Source organism: Psittacula echo, assembly GCF_963264785.1.
Source record: "Psittacula echo genome assembly, chromosome: 10".
NCBI lineage: Eukaryota > Metazoa > Chordata > Aves > Psittaciformes > Psittacidae > Psittacula > Psittacula echo.
The window spans coordinates 19073379-19091671 of NC_137741.1; the positions used below are offsets into that span (position 1 = coordinate 19073379).

General features: G+C 41.8%; 1 protein-coding gene across 1 annotated transcript in view; it reads right to left on the minus strand.

Annotated features, from left to right (window-relative positions):
- Positions 1-1141: 1141 nt before the first annotated feature.
- The window catches only part of ADAMTS17 (ADAM metallopeptidase with thrombospondin type 1 motif 17), a gene marked incomplete at both ends in the record, with an annotated part of 167710 nt that continues 150558 nt past the window's right edge, over positions 1142-18293 (minus strand). Inside the window, 2 exons of the mRNA XM_080625984.1 lie at positions 1142-1293; positions 4445-4622. Coding sequence (XP_080482110.1) covers positions 1142-1293; positions 4445-4622 — 330 coding nt within the window. The remainder of the gene's footprint in view (positions 1294-4444; positions 4623-18293) is intronic.

The following is an 18293-nucleotide window of genomic DNA, read 5'->3' on the forward strand; positions in this document are numbered from 1 at the left end:
AGAAGGCAACGGAAGTCTTGGCCTTATGGCTTCAACAAGCTTAAGATTACACTTTGAATGTCTTGTGTCCCTGACTCCTTTTAACTCAAAAGGCTACACAGCTTCAGATGTATACAAGAGCCAAGAGATAGGAAACACTTTTTCTGCTGTTTGTGTTTCTTCACACAAAAGTTTGCTCCAAATCCTGTTTTTGTACCAACCCTATCCAGTTTCATGGTCCTCTTAAAAAACGGCATTCAGCCTCATTATCTGACTGACTTCTAAAAACTAGAGAGAGATTAGACCAAGAAAATCCTCAGTGAGCTCTACCTGAGGAAATGATTTCTTACTTCTCTCATCTCACGTAAATAGTTCCTGTTTAAAAATAACTATCTGTGGCTGTTAATAAGCTTCCATTTCATAAAGCTCAGAGAACAAATAGGTTTCATAAAAGAAACTGTAATATTATGGGGAAAAGAGAGAGAGGATTGTTTTTCAAAATGAGAAAGAAGAGCAGTCCTGATTAGCTTCTCTAAAATACATGACTTGGAATGTTGGATGTAATCGTACTGAGTTTTCTGCAGGAATTTCAGAGATGTTCATCCTCTGCTATCAGTTTTCACAAGCTTTTACAGCAAATCCTCTCTTTAAATTAAGCCTCTCATTTACATGTGTCCCTCCAAGCCCACTCCACAGTGGGGTAACTGTTGGGAACTGAAAGCATCAGATGAAAGCCGAGATTAAACGATTAAGTAATGTCTCTACCTTTGCTGAATTATTTTGCCAGAGGCCTTCCTCCATGGGCATACCCATAACCTTAGTCAATGTAATCACTTTGCAACTCTTGTCCTTTTCTTTAATGGTAGCAAGCCATCCAGTGGCTGGTGATTTAATATATTAAAGTAAGAAGCATTAATGAAAAATGTAAGGATGTCAAAATACCATAAAAGGATTGGCTCCTTGAGATGACTCTTTCTGTTTGTTTTAAGGTGGATGAGTGGATTACTTTGGTATCCAGTCTGTAGAATTAGTTTCAAGTCTTACTAGGTATGCTTTGGAATCCACCACATTGTAGCAACTCATGAAGTTCCAGTACTCAGACCTACTAGTCCTTGATTTACATACAAATAGCTGTAATGCTCTAAGAAGTAGCACAGGTTCATTAACTCTTCTGCTGCATCTTGTTTGCATAAAAGTCTCTGCAAGTCTGGCAACAGCGCTGATACCACCGCATGTCCTGGCACAGGTTCTTCTCCCGGATCACCCTGCAGTACACTGTCCACTGGTCGCCTGTGCACTTGTACGTGAGAGCAGCTTTGGACAAGAAAAGAAAGGAGAAACTTGCAGATTAGCCAGAGAACACACTGCAGGTGTGATCAAAATCACTGCATGTGAGGGAAGAAAGGGCCAATCTTGCTGTCAGCACTGGAGATCAGATGATGTTCTTTGTACTGAAGCATCAGGCTCTTGGAAGTGTTTCCTGCAGGGGTGTAGCAGGACATGACTGGGGAGCACAAGCCCCCTCACATTTTGCCTCAGTGACAAATAGGCCTAGAGGAACAAAACCTCTAAAGCACTGGCCTAGATTTAAGCATGCAAAGACAGCACAGCCAATGGGAAGCTGTGTGGTCCCAGGGAGAGTACTGTGATAAGGCACTCTTTCAGAAGTGGCCATCATCCTCTTGATGGGAAACATTTTTGCGGAGGCAAAATCAAAGCAAATTTGGTGGATGTAAAGATAAATTAATAAGAAGTAAAAATGATACTTCTTGGTGGAGTAAAACCAGTAGGATTGCTATTGGGAGGGGGGAACGGACAGCAGAAACTCCCTCACACTGACAAAAGGTTTGTGCAGAGGGGAAAGCAGCAGAGAGACACTGTTGCTGAGTCTGTTGACAGTATCATTAGTCACATGTGCTTTTATAAAAAAGCAATGGTAGCAAAACTGTACACATGAGGAAAATGGACACATAAAGTGGGTGCTTTTTAGAGTGTGTGATTTATAGTATGGTATGTAGCATCCTTATAAATGCTGTGATCACTGGAAAATCTTCTAACCAAATATTGTGGCCTCTGAGGTTGGGGAAAAATGATCTAATTAAAGAACATCAAAAGGTGCTGACCCAGCAGCGTCCTGATTCCTCTGTTCCTCATAGCTGCTGGAGGAAACCAGGAAAGGCTCTTATACTGTATTCAGCTGTGAGTGTCCGTGCCAAGCACCAGAAAACAATGGCAGCAGAACTGGTAGGAATGTTTATCAGTGAAGCTTTGTTCAGCTGGACAAGAAGCAAAAGTTTGAGAACATGTGATGAATTGAAGTTGCCCCAGAAAAAAGGAACATGAAGCCAATGTAGAAAAAACCTTATTGCAAGAAAAAAATTGGAGTGGAAGTGGCTATCCTAAACAGGGAGAAGGTTATTTGTGAGTTTGCCAGCAGCAGAGGGGCTTTTTGAGGGGGTTAGATCCGCATCATGCCCTTCAAGCTTCGGTTCCAACCAGGCACAGAAAATGTGATGTAGCTGAATAAACTACACATCTTGCAAGAACATCCAAGATAGACTTTATGAATCTGAGAGACTTCATATAATAGACACTGAGCCACAAACAACGCCAGGACTCTAATATTTTAGATGTCCAAGGTCTCTCATAGGTTGTGAAGTAAGACAGGAAGCATGCTGAGGAAGCAGCATGGGCTAGGAGGGAAAGAATAATCCCCCTGGGAACGTGTCTTCACCGAGGGACACTGAACACAGTTGTAAAAGTCAGTTGAGGTGAACTCCATGCTTAGATATTGAAAATGCTATACCTGGGATGAAAAACATTCTGGAGTGGGGACAAGGCAGCATGGGGTTTGTGGACTACTGAAATTTTTTTCAGTACCATGTTTTTTGGGGGGGTTTGCATTGCAGCAAACAGATAATTTTGTTTAAAGATAACCCAATGAGAGTTGTTTATAAGCAAGACGAGCAAAACATTCAATGACATATCTTTCTGCTAAAGCCAAATATCCTTGGGTTTGGTTCTGGTGATTCCAAGCCTGGTTTAGAAATAAAAGCATCCCAAATTACTTGCAGATTACTTTCAGCAGGGACTTCAGCCTCCTCAGTCTTCTAAATATGTGAGCTTTTATTGCTTTGTCCTAAAATATGAATTAGGATGGATTTCTTGTCTCATGATGTATTAAGGGCTTACTTCTAAAATGAAATGTTTTCCTTTCACTATGCTTTTAGTGTTAAAATCTCTGGGAAGTACTTTTCTATGTTCTTGAACAAAAAAGTTTAGAAGCTCCTCAGTACGACTGTATTTGCATGAATAAAACTCCCATATTCCTTTAAACATCTATTAAACTTTTGGGAACCAGATTTCAGCTCAGAAGCTTCCAGTCCAGTCCTAGTTTAAGCATTATTTAATACAGGACAGGGCTATTAGAAAATGGTTCTCTATTTCTTAGCAGCTCTGCTTTTTCATGTTTATTAGAGGTGTCTTAGCCTACAGACGAGCTCTGCTGAGAGGGTGGAGGCTGTTCTTTCTGGTCAGCTCTTAGCAGCACTGTTTACAACCCAGCCTCTTGTACTCAAAAGTAATGGGAGGCACCAACAAGGCTGTGTCAGTGCAGCTGATGGCTTAGTTTAGCTTCATCTTGCTGGTGATGATGTGTGAAATGTAAAGAAACCAGCTTGGTCCTTGGAGCTGTGGCTGAACACACAGGGCTGTGTGTATTTGGAAAAATATATTTTTATCCCCTTATAATTTGAGCAAATATGATGTGGAAAATCACGGATTCCCACAATTCTGCATTAGCAGAAGCATTCTTAACTAGAGACATTTCTTAAATACAGTGTCAAGGTGTTTTGGGAAACAGATGGTTTATCATCATACTTTCATCTCAGCCAGGTACACCAGGGAAGCAGGCAGGGTGAGGAAAAGGACAGTGACAGAAAATCAAAGGGTTCACAGAAAGAGGCTGGCTGGTTTCTTGCATCCCTGGGCAAATTAATTCATCAAACCACATTCTTGTGGTGCAAATGAAAAGGAAATAAAAAGCCAACAATGCTTTACTTGTCAAAGTCATGTACTTGGGGCATGGATGAATAAATCATCATACCTTACACTTACAGGGGCAAAAGCAGGGCATGAAGGTGTTTGTGATGGAGAAGGATATGCCTGCCAGCTCCCCCACCTCTGTGATCAATCAGTCACCCACCATTTGTGGGCTCCTGTCCGTCTCTCAGGTCCACTGCTGTGTGCTCCAGCTTGGGCAAAGCCTGAGGCAGGGATCGATGTATAAGAGAGGACCTATCCACATTAGACCTTTAGTCTAGAGTCTGACTGTGGGTTCTATCCTAATTTCTGACCCTGGACCATCCTCTCAAGCCTCACTTTTATCACATTTAGCACACTGGGACCCTGGGCTTTGTCTGGTCCTTTGCAGGTGGTGTCTTTCCCCCAGCATCCCCTCACTCACCAAGTCTGGGCGAGGTAATTGTGTTGACATTTATCTTCTCATTGCAGACCTCTTGGTGACACTGCCTGTAGGCTGCTGGCTTGGACAGGACAGGGCACTCACTGCCATGGCGCCCGGTGACTTTGTGCATACACTGGACCACGCGTGACTGGAGGCCTTTCCCACAGGTTGAGGAGCACTGGAGGAGAGAAGGCACTGAGACATGGTCCATGCAGAGTAACTTCCAAATCACATGCACACATACCCCAGAAAAATCACTGCCAGAGCTGAACTGTGCAGCAGGCTGGCAGCCCCCACTGTGGTGCTGAGGACTCAACAACAGGGTCAGTCATTCTGTCAACCCTTCATGTTGATGACGATTTTGCAGCTTCAGGGAGTGCTGTGAGGAGGGGAACTGTCCTGGAACAGGAAGGTATCTGTTGTCTTTCTGTCTGGACTTGCTCTGTGTCTGTCTACATTGACTGTCCCTGCGGATGCCCACGAGGTTCAAGCAGGCAGAGATGTAATTCCCTCCACCAGCCACAAAGAGGCAAAGCTGGAAAACGTTTACTGCTTAATTACGGACAAGCAGCTTCCACCTCCCTCTCCATAAAGGACCCAATAGCACTTGGTTTAAAAGCCCTCTCCAAGACTTGGATGGTCTAACAAGGCTTCCTCCACGAACAAGATGACCAGTGCCAGGCACTAATAGAAGATAAACCCGAGGATTACAGCAGAGGCAGGCAGTACTACTGCATGCCCAGATCTCAGTTCCAGTAAACGAGAGAACACATCAGGTATTCAAGTATTCGCTCTCACCTATCCCTGCTAACTGTCTGGCACTTGTCTGTCCTCCTGGGAGCAATTGCAAATTGTACTCCACAAGTTCTGGCTTCCCTTAGCCAGGAGGCCCAGCCTGTTTATATGCTCTCTTTGTTGTCATACAATTGGAGTCCCTACCTCTCTCCCTCCCTCTTCCTCTGGCCCAGTCACTTGTGATTTACAATGTCCTACTTGCACACGGTTCAATTTTAATAAAGCAAACACAGTGAGCACAGTGAGGTGCACCAGCTGGAGTTAATAAAAGAATCTTGTATTTAAAATAAAGAAACAATGGGTTGCAGGACTTTGGTAAGATTCCTATTTCTGCTAAAGCCACACACAAGCAAATGATGGGGGAGAGGAGGTGGTGAGGGAAAACTCAGGAGATATAATTAGGATGATGTAAAAACAATCATGTTTTCTGTCCTCTGCTGTTTCTGAACAAAGTCAGGGCATTGGAGCTCTCTCCCTGAAAAACAGCATCACCTCAGAGCTCTAATTCCTAAAAACATCATGCCAAACATTGAAGAGGCTCAAAAGATGAGCACCACTGAGGTTGGACTGAAATCCAAGAATGAAGGACATATATACAGTGTGAAATGCTTGTAAGACTAGGAGCCAGGGGCAAAAGAACACGTGGATGCATGTAGGCTTCCATCTCTCCCATGTAAGGGCGAGAGTACAGGAAAGCTCTGGTCATTTTGTTCCAGAAGTATTCCAAGAAGACCCTGCTGCTTCCCAAAGACCATCTGATACAAGAAATGTAGCTTTGTTCTGAGTGAGGCACAGGGAGCTTTTACTTTCTGTGTGCATCAGTGAAAGGCCTGAGAAAAAATGGCCTCAGATGAAAGGACCACGTAAAGCAGAGCTGATGGAGTCCTGCTTCAGACAACCCAGTGCAGAAATACATTTACACAATGTGAACAACTTGTATTTAGGTAGGAGGAGTTGTAGGATCAGTGTTGTTGGAAAAAACCTAGACTTTTTACCCGAATCTGCCTCTTTAGTCATAGAAGTTAATGGCTGCTTTTTAAATGGGTTTCTTGTTTTTGGTGTACTCACCAAATTCATATTTGCTTTCCTCTTATTTTTTCCCCTATATTCCACCTGCTCTTTATTCCTGTTCTTTCTCACAGTGCCTTTCTCTAGGACTGTCTGATTTTCTCCATTCAGAACAATCTCTGGCTCAGATCCCTTTTGGACTTCGGCATTAAGCTATCCTGGTGTGCAGCCTACCTCTGTGTTTCCAGCCATGCAGCCCCCTCCAGGACCTGACTATTGTATTCTGGAGGCAGCAGTTGTGCTATATTAAAATTCTACATGTATTTTGCAACGTCTTTTTTTTTTTTTAACAAATAATTTTTTTTTTCCTTTACACCCTTCTTGTTATTTCAATTTAGGGCTCACTCTTTAGTTTACACCAGGATTTTTTTTGTACTTAGATTTTGAGCTATTGAATTTACATCAAAATTTGATCACTCTCTACACCCTCAACAAGGGCTATGTTATTTAGCACAATGCTGAACGTTGTATGCCCTAAAGCGAGCTATTCCAAAAAGCAATTGTTGAAGTTCCTTATTGAATCACCCTTCATAGCTCCTGCAGTAAGATCTACACATTTCACTAATCCTGGGTGTCCCTCTGCTCTTCCCCAGCACTGTGTGCCCTCTGACTTCTGTCAGTCTGAAGCCAGTCAGGCATAGGCATTACATTTGGATTTAAAGTTAACAACTTTTATCCTAATAATGCAACTGTTCAGGCCTTTCCACTTCTCTAGTCATATGCAGCCTCTAATCCTCAGGATTTTAATGGCACTTTAGTCTTCAGGGTGCTTTACTAATCTTAATTCTCACAAAACTCTTTGCAAGGGGAGTAAACTGTACATCCATTTTATAAACAGAAGAGCTGTTACCACACCGGCATAAAATAATCCATCCAGGCCGTAGGGTTTCTTCACATGACTGTAATATAGTGAGTCTGAAATCTCTGTCTCTGGCTTTTAGGTACTCCCTGTGCTTATGAATGCTCTTAACAAAGCTGGGGAGTGGAAAGAAAGAAGGAAAGAAAGAAAAATGCATTTTTCTCATAAGGTGAATAAGGTTTGCAGATACCAACATACAAACACTCACCTACCTTTGTCTGTGCTCCTGTCTCTGCATTTGTTAACCAGCAAGGAGGGCAAGCAATGAAACTTTTTCCACAGACACTGCCAAATCCAATCGTTAGACAAATAACAGCAGAGTTTTTGCCCGAAGCAGTTTTATTCCTTCTCCTGGGAGACTGGGATCATCACCTATGCTATGCAATTAGTTTTTCACAGCCAGGAAGACAGATTTTAACATTTTTCTTGAACTCTTTTGGGCTTGGCAGCTAAAGGAAGGTTGGACATCTGGCTTATTTTAAGACGAAATTTTCAACTCTGTACTTGGATAGTCTCTTTCCTAGGAATTTCAATAGGAAATAGGAATAGACACAAAATACATACAAAGGGGGAATTGTTACACATGCTGCACTCTGAAAGGAGGACATCATTAAAAGAGGCATAAAAATCAAACTCCAACTGAACAGCAAATTCCCGTAAATACCTTCTCTCCTACTCTGGACAGCTAAATGCAGTGCTACAGTCGCTCTGTTCCCAAATATTTATGGAGCAAGTAAGCAAAATCCACAGGACAATTTTCTGGGCTAGATGTACTCTGTGCCCTCTGATGCAGGACCCTCAGACATGGACACAAGTTATGAGTACGGAAAGGTGCCGTGTCCTTCTTGCAAAGAGAGGAACTTCCAGGCAACCAAAGCTGCTAAAGAGTGAGCATTGCTCATGACAGCGTGAGGCCTGTGCTGCAGGGGCAAAAGTACCTGGTCCAGCTTCTGTAGAGCTGGTACAGTTCAAGTGTGCAGGACACAAGGAGGTTTCAGTGCTGCACAGTGCAACCATGCTGACTGTAGTTAAAGTGGGTCACACACTGAGTTCTTATACAGCTGTTAATAACCGGACTTTGAAAACTGGAAAAGCCTTTTCAAGCATTGGTGTGGCCCTCAAGAAACGCACGTGTTTTGATGCCATGAAGGAGTACAGTGATCTGTGAATGTGGAGGACTGGTTCTGGAAGCTGGTTTGGAGCTGTGTGGATCTCTGCCTGCTACCTGAGCTGCTACACAAGTACTGAGAGAAAACTCACATGAGCTTGCCTACTCTGGGAAGTACGGCTTGGACAAGTGGTGGAATAGAGATGCCTGTGTCAAACAATGAAGCATTTTTTTCCCTTCCACCAGGCATTCCCAGTGATATCACTATCAGAAAAATGCATATGCAGAATTCATGGAGTTTAACCACAATGCACTAGGCTGACAACGTAGCCATTGTGAATTGGAAATCCACCCACATGCAAGGATCAAAGGATTGCTCAGCACTGTAAAACAGAGGGGGTTAATGAACACTTACAAAAAGTGAACCTAATGAGAGCCCTTGTAACTCCCAGTTCAAATACTGCTTGAGAAGGCAAAATACAAAAATGCCTCCATTCACATTCTTTGGCAGTAACATGCAAGCCAGTGGGGATATTCAGAAGGAAATAAACTCACAAATTGTCAAGGCAGCAGCTGCATTCATCAGCTTAAAGATTTACTCACTCCACCTTAAGACCAAGCTATGATTTTTCAACTGGAATGCTATTTCCACCTTAGGATACTGAAATGAAAGCTTGAAATCTACCAAAGGTGCTGACAGATGTCTAATTGCTTTGAAAGCAAATGCCTCAGGAGAATATTAGGTATTAAAATAGAATGAATTTACAGTAAGTGCTGACGTCTGTCAGGGGCTTCATCAACTCCTGATCTACAAAAGATAGCCAGAGAAAGAGAGGAATAGGAATGAATGAAGCCAGGGCAGAGGCTGCTGTTGGGCTGACGGAGGAACATGTAAGGTAGGCAGTCCAAAGAATCCCTGTGATGAAGCTTAGTGGGGACAGAAGACAGGCTGTGATCTGTTCTGGACTGAATGAGTTAATGAAGCATAGCTTATGCCGTAGCTGAGGGCTGCTGGCTAGGCAGGGTACATTCAGACCACATATCGCCTTTAAAATTGTCACTTTTCTAACCTCTAAGAGATCGATGTTAGTCTTTTGCATGAGACTCGCTTTTTCCAGCAGAAGGTCATGGCATCCCTTCAGCTAACCCTGAATGTACTCCAATATTTAGAGAGCTGATGTGTTGGAGGGAGATGGAGTTCAAGATGACCGTTGTAACTAAGCTGAAGGCAAGATGGTTTTTTTCTGTACTCATCAGTCAGCAGTCATCTGATGTTTAAAGATACTGGTTTGTCCCCAGTTTGCTGAAAGTTGCTGAAGCCAAGGATAACGCTATGGCTAAAGCTCCTATACGCAGAGATAGAGTCACGCTTTACTGACTTCAGAGTTCAAGTGTTTCAAGGCGTTAGGATAGGGTAGAGTGTTTTTCCCCTCAGGGGTCTTATTTCTCACCTCTATGAAAGTCAGAAAGCAAGCAAGCAAGTTCCGATTAATAACATTCTAACACAGCATCCGAGATGAATGACAAAGGTCCTATAATTGCACCGTTCCTGAGACCTTAATAGTAATCATGTGTGTGTGCTCCCCACACCTTCATGTCAGGCTTTTTATGAGTATCACTCATTTAAACTCTCCATTTCTAGCTGAAAAGCAGCATGCAATGTGCTTTCATAAACACCAGGTCGACTTTCACCATGGCATCATGCTAAAGAAAGAAATTTCTGTCTTCTCACTGATAAGATCTCATTAGCCCAAAGCAAAGTGTAAGCTGTTTTTCAAGCTTCCTTGTTCTTTTCTTTCTTCCCTTTCTTGTTTTTGAACCCCAGACCTATAGAGAGAACGTATCTGGTCTTGCTTAGGACAATCTTTCATTTGGAAAGTTTTGTGAAGTGACTGATTTGTTTAATTTAGCCAAGAAAAAAATGCATACTCTTCTGACTCAGTATGGGAAGAAACAATAAATTATAGCAGAAAACACTCATGGCTGATGTGACAGTATCTTAGAAGGAAAAGAGAGAAGCTATCTTCACAAACTGCCTACAGCTGTGCTTCCAAACTGCATGACCCTAAGGAACAAGACCTGACCAGTACCTCCAGCATGTCTCACTGCATAATTAAGCTTAACTTTGCTATTCTGAAAAGTTCCATTGTGTACAGAGTTCAGAGATTAAGAGCTGAATGCATGAATATTCTGAGTAGTGACAATGCCCCTAAGTGCTTATGCAATGCAGCCCAGGTGGATGCTAATGAGGAAATGTCATTTAATTCATTATACTAATCAGGCAGAATTTACTCCTCACAAGCTTTCAAACTGGATTTCAAGAACAGGATCCAGCAGAGATGTTAAATGATACGGTATTGCCTATAGCATGCCACCTCTGGTGTGTGTGCAATGATTCGATTTGTGGCAGGTACAAAGTGGAAATACTCCACAGCTTGTTCCACCTGAAAAACTGCACAGAAACAATGCCAAAAAGCACTATGTAAAACGCATAATCAAGCTAATTTTATGTAAACTAGACAGTAATGGACAATTGTGTAACCATGGGATCACATAACTCAGGCTGACTGCTTGAGAATCAACACTGCTTCTGCTGCAGTGTGTGCTGCTTATGCTGAGTAATGTTTATATGGGCTACATGAGCTAGAGTCCCACACTGGCTCCTGTCACAGATGTTAGCCTGAAAGAGTATCTTGAGAACTGAAGCTCCCCTGAACACATATTTTAGTTATTCACCAGTTAATGATCAATGCAACCTAAATGCAAGTAAAAGGACTCCATTAGGATTACTTAACTCCTGGCAAGAGGCCGCTCATCTCCGTCATCTCTGTCCTGCCTGAGCATTCTCTAGAGCTACTCAGCCTTGAAATGTGTGAAGCTTAACTAACTCTGCATTTCACCTTCTTGCACAGTCAAACAGCGATCACCAGCAGGCTGATACTAATTGTTCTTCAAAGATGTTCTGGAAGATCGTCACCTTAATGTCCCAGTAGTCATTATAAATCTCAAAAGGCTATTGGAAAGACTGCAAAATTACAGCAGTTCCTGCTAGTAATAACGTTGTGTGCTGTAAGGATTCAAGGGGTAAAAAGCTCTTTAGATGAGTAGTACAAACTTTAAATGGTGAATTACCTGCTTGTCATGTTTTTACAAACATGATCCTAGCCACTGAAACATCTCAGAGGAACTCAGAGAAACTGAGTGCCAATATTTGAACAGACTTGTCTTTCATGCTTTCTTCTTTTTCATGTTAAAAAAAGAGAGGGGAACAGTAAGGATGGAATTCCATTTCCAATCCGGTGATCTTGGTGGGAGGCTTTAATTCTCCATCAATAAAATAAAATAAATAAATGCACTTAATGGATGAGGCTTTTAAATAAAAAAATATCAAAAAGGAAAAGTTATTCTTCCAATTAACAGGATCACTGGAGGCTGTACTGGAATATGAGACAATTACAGTGTGACAGAACGTGTTCCACTTCAAACAAAACACTGATTAATATGGTCTTTTTGTAGCAAATACTCCTTTACTATGGAACCATCAAAATAATTTGTCCTATGGATGTTCTCAGAAACTCCAGCAGAGATGAGCCGTGCAAATTGTTGTGCAAACAAGCAGCAGTCATCGCCTCAAAGGCATGAGCAGGACTTGGTTTCTGTAGCTTACAGTCCACAGGGCAGTGACATGGCCAGCCAGCACTGTACTTGGTGTCTCTTCACTTTCCATGCCTAGCTTTCCAACTACAGCTGCATCAGCTGGGCTGGCAGCTAGCCCAAGTCTAGGTAGAGGCTCAACCTTGTCTTAATGCCATTATGATATTTACACCTCTGACCATAGCTAAAGACATTTCACAATGTGGAGACAGAGAATGAAAGAATTAAAGAGGTGGGATTCAAGGGGCGTTTTGAGATTAGCTGTTGGCACAAACAGCTGTGGTTTGCACTTCAGTGACCATGTCCAGAGGAACAAACCATGGGGAACCACAACTAGCAATACAACTGAGAGCAGCAGTTAGGTTTAGGACACTCTGATGCTCTGGCTCTTGGTCATGCCCAAAACCAGAGTAGCAGAGGGTTTGAATACTAAAGCTTGTTGTGTCCATTACTGTCACATCCAGCTCTATCATCTTCTGGAGAACAACTGATCTGCATCAGTGAGGCCTGTAGATAATTTTCCAGTGCCAGTTTCTAGCTGTGGTGCTGAATGCACATGGGGAGCCATAAATCAGGAAGCTGTTTGCTGAGCCAAGGTGAGTAAGCAGCAGGAAAGGGTCTGTCAGCCGTGATGTGTGACTGTAGCGTTCAGTGACCATCCTTCCTGCAGACCTTTGTCTCAGTTCAACAAGAAAAGTGATTTTCTCCAAGGTAGGAGAAGATGAACTTAGTTATGACCTTTAGGAAGAATTAACAAGTTGTCCAATAGTTTATCATAAACAGATGGTGGGTCAAGCCATGAGTTTGTAATGAGTGTTAGAACAAAGGACAGTTTGCTTCTATATTTATAACAGCTTTGAATATCCCTCTCAAACCACAGCTGTCCTTGATTTAGTTTTCTTATCATGTAATGTGAATTAATCATTAAAAGTGAGGTGTACAGAGGATTTTGCTGATGTTCCCAAACATTTGGAACTTGGAAAACATGCTTCCTCGCCCTGGAAGATTGTAAATTTTGAGACAAAAAGAAGCAAAACCAAAAGCCCCAAACCAAAACCCAACCCCAACATGTTTGTTGGTGTACTGCAAGGCCAGGGGTTTTATCTCTTAGAGAATACAATCTACTGCAATACTGCCAAAACAATTAATTTGCAATTACAAAATCCTTGTTACCACCCACTGTGATGAATGACTGCTGATCTTCAGTATGAAACACCTCAATGTCTGGCACAAACCCAGCATTTTTCATATAGGAAATCAGATCTTTTTTTTCCTGCCTATTGTTAATATTCTCCTGGGATGAGGACCCACAGCCAGCATTTCACAAGCTGAGCAAAATACTGTAAAGAAATTGGCAAGTATTGATGTCCAGGGAGGGCAGGTGGCTATAGGTAATTTTTCAGATGTGCTTTATCACTACTGACACTGTTTGCAACATGAACACTGTCCAGCATAACACTTTGCCAAGCTGACCCTTACTAGTGCTTTCCAGTTTTTGAAGCATACAATCTTTCTGAATACAGTGAATGTTGTGCCGGGTGGTTATAGGAGATATAAAGTGGTGGAGAAAGATTTCTCCTCTACTTACTCTCCTCATTGAAGCCCAGCTTGACATGTCCTATATTTCTGTTTCCGCCCGAGAGCATGAATCTGTGATATTTCCTACACAAGACCCAAAGATCTCGCACAGCCTGCCCAGTCAGATTCTGATCTGCATGGCATTGGCATATGCCTGCACTAACTTAAGTGGCTGAATTAATCTGGATTTACACTAATGTAAGAGAGACTGATATCTAACACGCTGTGCTGAGTGAGATCCTTGGCTTGTGGCCACTGGATTATGGGGAAGAATGAAAGACAGTTACCCTGGATTTACATTGGGTTATTCAAGATTAATATAGGCCTTAGTATTTACAGAGCACCTACTGTAACTGCAAAGAAAAAATATGGCAAAGCCAATCTATTACAAGGCTCCTATGTATCTTTCTTCTTCTAAAACTCTTTTCATTGGGCTATGTAATATAATAGATTAATGAGCTAAATTGTTGCCTGAGGGACAGAAGTTGCATGTTTAAACTTCTACCCACAAAGCTGAAAATGCACCCTTGTGAAAGTCAGCACTAACGATGGAGCGAGTGTATCCCACTTGTAATTCTACCTTCCTCGACATAATACCAGTTAAAAGAAGAATAGTAAAAACAAAAAAAGAATCTGGGAACCCTGAACCATGCTGTGCTATTGGCTCAAAATACAGTACTTCAGTCACAGGACCAAAATAGAGTATGTCAAGGCATACAAAATAGTGACATGATTAAGTAAAACTGGAAATGAATTAAAATACATTCAAATCTTGTGCAGAATTGCTCCTGCTGTATAATCCTGCCTCTTCAGTTATAGCCTAGAAATGTCAAAAAGCCAACTGGAGAAAAGGAACTCAAAAAATACAGCTTTGGCTTGTATGTTTGCACCTAACTGCTTTCCTTGCTGCATTATTACTAGAGTGGAAAGGGAGAGAGCTGAGAACACAGGGAGAGCATTGGGTAGCTAACACAGCAGTCTCTGGTGCTCTTCACCTTCAAGCATAACTCATTTTTGTCACTCCCATAGCTAGCCAATGCATCAAGCCTGCGTCTCCCCAAGGCAGGCCAGCAGTGCACCCCCATCATTTGAGACATGTTTTCAACTGTGTGAGTCAAGAAGGACTTCAACATGAAATCTGCTGCCTCCAAGCACAGCCTAGAGCAGGAGAATGGTCCAGACTCAGGCTGAGTGTCCTGCTAAGTTTCCCACATTCATAAAGACATTTTGTTCACTAGCTGCCTGTGTTCTTCACAGGAATGTAATCCTTGACATAAAGTTTGTCAGCAAAATACAATTCACCATGAAAGAATCAACTACTGTCTTGCTAAAGCATCAAGAGGCGTATTTTCAGCAGCCAAGGAGTCTGAGCAAGTGTTGGGAAACTGAGCAATCCGTGTTTGTTCTTTTGCCTTGCACAACTACAGCAAAAATGTATGAATACTTCCACTGCTAGAACATTTAACAGCTCAGATTTCAAACAAGAAGGAACTATTTCAAAGTAGAAAGAGTGTATGAGATGTTTGTTTCTTTAACTGAATGTAAACTGGATGTGGAATTTCCTTTTGGAAGAAATGATTGAATGGGAGATGGCTTGGTTTCCCACTTGTATATTGCATCATATATAAAAAAGGATGATATAATGAATTGCAATTCTGAAGAATCCAGGCAACAATAAAAGAAGTGATTTCAGGTTAACACCTTCAGTGTTGCTCTTACCGTGTAATCTGTCTTTTTACAAAGACTCTTGGGCCAGGAAGTTTCGTTATGAGGCTCATAATACCAATGCTGTGTTTGTGTTAAGTGCTAATACCAATAATACCCCCTTAAGATAAGGGGTTTAAAAGAAAAGTTGCAGTAGTGCAGAGAACTTGCAAGTTTAATAGCAGTGGTAATGGAGGTTACTCATGGTTAACGGAACAATACTCTGTCCTTAGATCTACACAGTCTGTTAATCTCAAGCACTGGACTGACAAAGGTAACCAAAAAATAACTTCACAGACCTGTATGTTTGCAAAGTGAACTCGATACATCAGTTCCTCATGCAACACTTGAAATATTCTGTACATACAGTGGGAATTTACAAATACCAGAGCCAAGACTGCTTGCTGAATCTGCTCAGTTAGCTCCAAATGCTTACCACAGTGATAATACACTGCAAGGACCATCTGCAAATCAACCTGACAGAAAATGGAATAAAAGCCCTCTCAGAGGGTGGATGAGCAATGGGCGCAGAGCCCTTACGAAAGCCAGCGGACGAGGATTTGGCTGGTAGGTGCAGGTTAAAGATCAGCATGGCCATGCTTCCAGCCCTCTATACAGTAGTGGATCCAGGGTCTGATAAATCTCCCACTTGTCTGGTGTAGACCTGGAGATTTTACTGCTGCCTATCCTTGTACCTTCTGAATGCAACAGGATCCAAGATCTTATATAGGATAACCATATTCATTGCTGTCAGATGTGAGATGAGTTATTAACACAGGGCTGGGAGCTCCTTAGCGAAGTGATCTGTCTTCTCATGTACAGAGTCTGTGTATTCTATAAATACTACTATTTCTACTATATAAATAATAGCCTGTCATTACTACCTCAGCAGCCTGTTTTATTTACAAGTTGTATCTGGACTTGACTTTTTAAATGAGGTTTTGCCTCTTTGTTACATGACTTCCTGGTATCTTCAAACGATCTTGGTTTGGGAAATTAAGGATTGGAGGCCAAGTCACCATGCAAGCTGTTTGCACATAAAGCATCAAAGCCCCTTACTTTCATCTGTGATAATTACTACTGTCAGTTAAATCTTGCCTCCCTGATGGTTCTTAACAATAAGTAACAAATGCACAATGCAGTAATTGCTAAAAGTTGTTGTTTGTTCTGAGATCAATTTGTATTAATAGGAAAAGTTTCCATCTTAGTCAGCACAAAGCTCTCTCTCACAGTGATTTTTACAGCACCGGGAACAAATGTTTTACAATGGAATTTTGCCCTGGATGTATGAATTTTAAAGAGTTCACTATAATCTCAGTGCCACACTTCCTGTTTCTGTTAAAGGAGGAACTGTTTTAAGCTGGACAACACCAAAGAGGAGCTGCTGATAGTTGTAAAGGCTCTTCCCCTAAGTCTAAGCCCTGCATTAGACCTTCTGGATCCTCATGATGAAAATCTTTCTCTCAGGATTTGTGAAGAACTGAATTCTACACCAAGCATTTGAGTTTCTGGGACATACCTGTGTTTCTGGGACAGTGCACTTTCTTCAGAGAATTGTATTTATCCATACCCTTTCCTAGCCATCCAGTGGTGCCTTTTGTTTACCCCTCTACTCAGAGAATAAGAATCTAATTGTGTGATCCTGCTGTCCAGTCAGAATTAACCAATACACCTAGAATTTTAACTGCTCATTAGAATCCAAATCTTAAGTCCAAGAACATCCTGCTGGACTCACACAGGATGAAATTCCTGGGAAGCAAAGAGCTGGCACAAGCTCTCTGCAGGCAGAAGGAGGCCATAAGCACATAAGCTTTTTTTGCCCTTTTGTATGGGGAAGATCCTGATCCTGTGTTAAGAACTGCAAATAATAAGTAATTTAGCACTGATCCTGTCCTGCTCACATACTGACACTAAATCTGTCAACAACACTATTTATTGTGACCAATGTATGATTGCAACCTTTCTATCAGTGCGCCAACATTTTTATCAGATTGGAACCATTCATACAATGCTGAATGTTCAATCCTTGTAAGCAATGAGTATATAATTTGTTCATATTCCTCCCTATAAAGAGAATCCGGGTCAATTTGCATGCCAAAAGTCTTCAAATTCCACAAATAAATAAATAAATATTGTTATTTCACCTGTTAACACACGGGTTAACACACGGGGGGCGGGGGGAACTGCTTGTTTTGGCCACTTTGCATGGACTCTGTGTGCCAGGTTACGAGTAACGTTCAGTGCTTTAGACGGTCTGTGATACAAATTCCTGGCTCAGCATAAATATCAACCTTTTGTATGCAGCAGGTTCTTAATGCATTCTCCAGCAATGATACCATGAAATTCATGTGTCTATGGCAGAGTATAAGTATTTGTAATTCCTAATCACAGTGTAAAAAAAATACAGCAATCACAGATAAGCCAATTTGCCCATCATTGGCCTCTGTTTCACTGGACTTTGCTTGCTGGAGTTTGGGTTTTCAGAAAGCCAAATGCAACTACTGTATCCCAGTGGTTTCAGCACATGCCGTACATTCCGGAATACAAAGTAGACATTCTGTTTTAAAGAACAGTACAGTTCCAAAGATAAGATAAAACCAAACTGGAATATAATATTCCTGGGAATATTCCTTACTTCTTAATGCAGACATGATAATGTAAAGGATGCTTTAAGAACAATGCTGGCATAGACTGAGTTTCTCACACTGCCAGACCTCCTTCCCAAGCAAAGCTACCTATTGCTTTAAGATCAGGCGCACATACAGAGCAGGCTCTGCTCTGATTTAATCCACAGCATTCAGGAATTACTAATGTCACTAGAGAAACTGAATTCAGGCAGGCCTAAGTGAAAGTAAAATCCAGCCTCCAGGAAAGGACTGATGAGTTTGGCTTTGCCTTTAAATTCATGGCTTTCTTTCATATCAGGTGGTTGGAATAAGTCTAGGACTAGATTATTAATACCGAATTAATACTCATTTCTATCCTGTTTGGCATACACTTCTCTCAAAGTGGCTGGGTTGTATCCATGGGCCTGTGTTGCAGTGTTTGGGTTATAAATGCAGAAAGGGAGAGTTTAAATCCCA